This window comes from Arachis ipaensis, chromosome B02, assembly GCF_000816755.2.
Source record: "Arachis ipaensis cultivar K30076 chromosome B02, Araip1.1, whole genome shotgun sequence".
NCBI lineage: Eukaryota > Viridiplantae > Streptophyta > Magnoliopsida > Fabales > Fabaceae > Arachis > Arachis ipaensis.
In genome coordinates this window covers 99,129,826-99,132,631 of record NC_029786.2, presented here as the reverse complement: position 1 = coordinate 99,132,631, position 2,806 = coordinate 99,129,826, and the positions used below count along the sequence as shown (strand labels likewise).

The 2,806-nt window shown below is 34.1% G+C and overlaps 1 protein-coding gene across 1 annotated transcript; it reads left to right on the top strand.

The window, feature by feature from the left end:
- Positions 261–2,321, top strand: LOC107628531 (pectinesterase 2). The gene is made up of 2 exons (XM_016331173.2): positions 261–1,317; positions 1,406–2,321. The coding sequence occupies exons 1-2, from the start codon at positions 453–455 to the stop codon at positions 2,092–2,094; spliced, it is 1,554 nt and encodes a 517-aa protein (XP_016186659.1). The 5' UTR covers positions 261–452; the 3' UTR covers positions 2,095–2,321.

Genomic DNA, 2,806 nt, shown 5'->3' with positions numbered 1-2,806 from the left:
AATGTATTGAAAATTTTATTTTTTTAACAAAAATAAATGTAGCCTTAATTAATTTATCTATATAATATATAATATCTTATCTAATTAATTTGTAATGTTTAGAAAGTAAACTCAGTTTATTAATTAAAGACACAGATAGAAAGAAGCAAAAACAAAAGGGAATTGTAAAAGTACAAAGCTTGTGGCTCCCCATGATTACATTCCCCATAATCTCAAACAACCTTTCATATATGTTCCTCTATATAAAGGCATCCCATAAACACAAGTAACACCATCCAATTATCTTCAATCAAAACACAAATTATCAAAACCCATTTTCTCTTATATACATCATCCCTTCTTCATTCAATTTTCAAGTACTTCAAATTATACTCCATTTAATTAAGAGTTTAATTAAGGGCATTATTGTTAAGTATTGAAGGCTAGCTATACTAACAATATTTTTAATAACCATGTCACCTTTTCATTCCCTTGTAATACTCTTGATTCCTTTCCTACTTTCCTCCATTGTTACTTCATATTCATATAATGACCTTAAACTTTGGTGTGGCCAAACACCTAATCCTCAACCATGTGAGTATCTCTTGAGCAAAAACCCTAATCACTTGCACAAACCCATTAAGCGAAAATCTGATTTTCTCAAGCTTTCATTGCAACTTGCTCAAGAGAGAGCACTCATAGGACATGCAAACACTGTTTCACTTGGCTCAAAGTGCCGCAACCAACTTGAAAGAGTTGCATGGAATGATTGTGTTGACCTCTATCAACAAACCATTCAAAAGCTCAACAAAACCCTAGACCCTAACACCAAATGCTCCCAAGTTGATGCCCAAACATGGCTTAGCACTGCTCTCACAAACCTTGAGACATGCAAAGCTGGCTTCTATGAACTTGGTGTTCAAGACTATGTCCTTCCTCTAATGTCCAACAATGTTACTAAGTTGCTAAGCAACACTTTGGCTCTTAACAACAATGGTGAATCTCATCAAGAACCAAGTTACAAAGATGGATTCCCAACATGGGTCAAGCCCGGTGATAGAAAATTGTTGCAAGCATCTTCTCCGGCTTCTAGGGCTAATGTAGTGGTAGCTAAAGATGGATCTGGAAAATACACCACAGTGAATGCTGCCATAAATGCTGCACCAAAGAATAGCAATGGAAGGTATGTGATATATGTGAAGGGTGGGATATACAATGAGCAAGTTGAAATAAAGACAAAGAATATAATGTTGGTCGGAGATGGTATTGGAAAAACCATAATCACGGGCAGCCAAAGTGTGGGAGGAGGCACCACAACCTTCCGTTCCGCCACCGTTGGTAAGTAGAAGAATATCATTACTCCAATCATCTTTGTTTTTCTTTCCTTTACTTTGGACAATACTAAACTTTGTTTTAATTTTGACAGCTGTAACTGGAGATGGATTTATTGGTCAAGGCATGACATTTAGGAACACAGCAGGTGCAGCAAATCATCAAGCTGTTGCATTGCGTTCAGGATCAGACTTATCAGTTTTCTATCAATGCAGTTTCGAAGGTTATCAAGACACATTATATGTTTATTCTGATAGACAATTCTACAAAGAATGTGATATTTATGGCACTGTTGACTTTATCTTTGGTAATGCTGCTGTTGTCTTCCAAAACTGTAATCTATATGCAAGAAACCCTCCAAACAAAATTAACACCATCACTGCACAAGGAAGAACCGATCCAAACCAAAACACCGGCATTTCCATTCACAATTGTGTGGTTACAGCTGCATCGGATTTGAAAGCAGTGCAGAGCTCAGTTAAAACTTATCTTGGAAGGCCATGGCAACAATATTCAAGAACAGTTTTCATGAAGAGTTCTCTTGACAGCTTGATTGATCCAGCAGGTTGGTTGGAATGGAATGGTAACTTTGCATTAACCACATTGTATTATGGAGAGTACATGAACACAGGACTTGGATCTTCAACCGCAAACAGAGTTAAATGGGGAGGTTATCATGTTATTACCAGTGCTGCTGAAGCTTCAAAATTCAGTGTTGCAAATTTCATTGCTGGCAACTCATGGCTACCATCCACCCGTGTTCCTTTCACGGCTGGTCTTTAAATATTTTTCTTTTTCTTATATATCTCTTCATTATTTTATTATTTTTTATTGTTTCGTTAATATACATTGATTTCTAAATATTGTACAAGCAAATACATTAGGAAATACTTTCACTTCATTGTAATTGTTTTCATTATTTGTTATAGATTTTGTTTAAGAGTATACACACAAGTAATTCCTTGTGTAAAGTTGTATGAACTTTCTATGGAGCTTTTGAGATTGAACCGTAATAATATTTTTCAATTAATTTATAGTTGGTTTGTTTTTTTTTTTCCCCCTTTTTTTAAGATCATTTTAAAGTTTTAATTTGTACTTTAGGTAGTACAATACATTACGTATTGAAATTCTTGTTGAGATCGGTATGTAATTTAACTTTCAAGTTAAAGGAATCTAAAGAAGCTTTGAAGATGATGTTGATATTGAAGAAGGAAAGCAGAGAAGGGAGCAAAAGAAATGAAGATCAGAGAAGAGAAGAATTGAATTACTATTATTGTGTTATTGGATTGTGTCAATAAAAATAACTAACTCCTATATATCTATTACAAGTCACTACTTATGTCAATAAAAATCTGCATATGCCATCATTTGATGTAAAATGATCGATCATAAGAAACTTGATCATCAAAGTGTTGTCCTTCAAACAATCATTATCAGCATCATCTCAGACACATACCAAGATAATAATAATAATAATAATAATAATAATAAAATT

Coding starts and splice junctions, on each gene's coding strand:
- LOC107628531 (XM_016331173.2), top strand. CDS start 453: ATGTCACCTTTTCATTCCCTTGTAATACTCTTGATTCCTTTCCTACTT. Junction 1,318..1,405: donor CTTCCGTTCCGCCACCGTTG/GTAAGTAGAAGA, acceptor TAATTTTGACAG/CTGTAACTGGAGATGGATTT.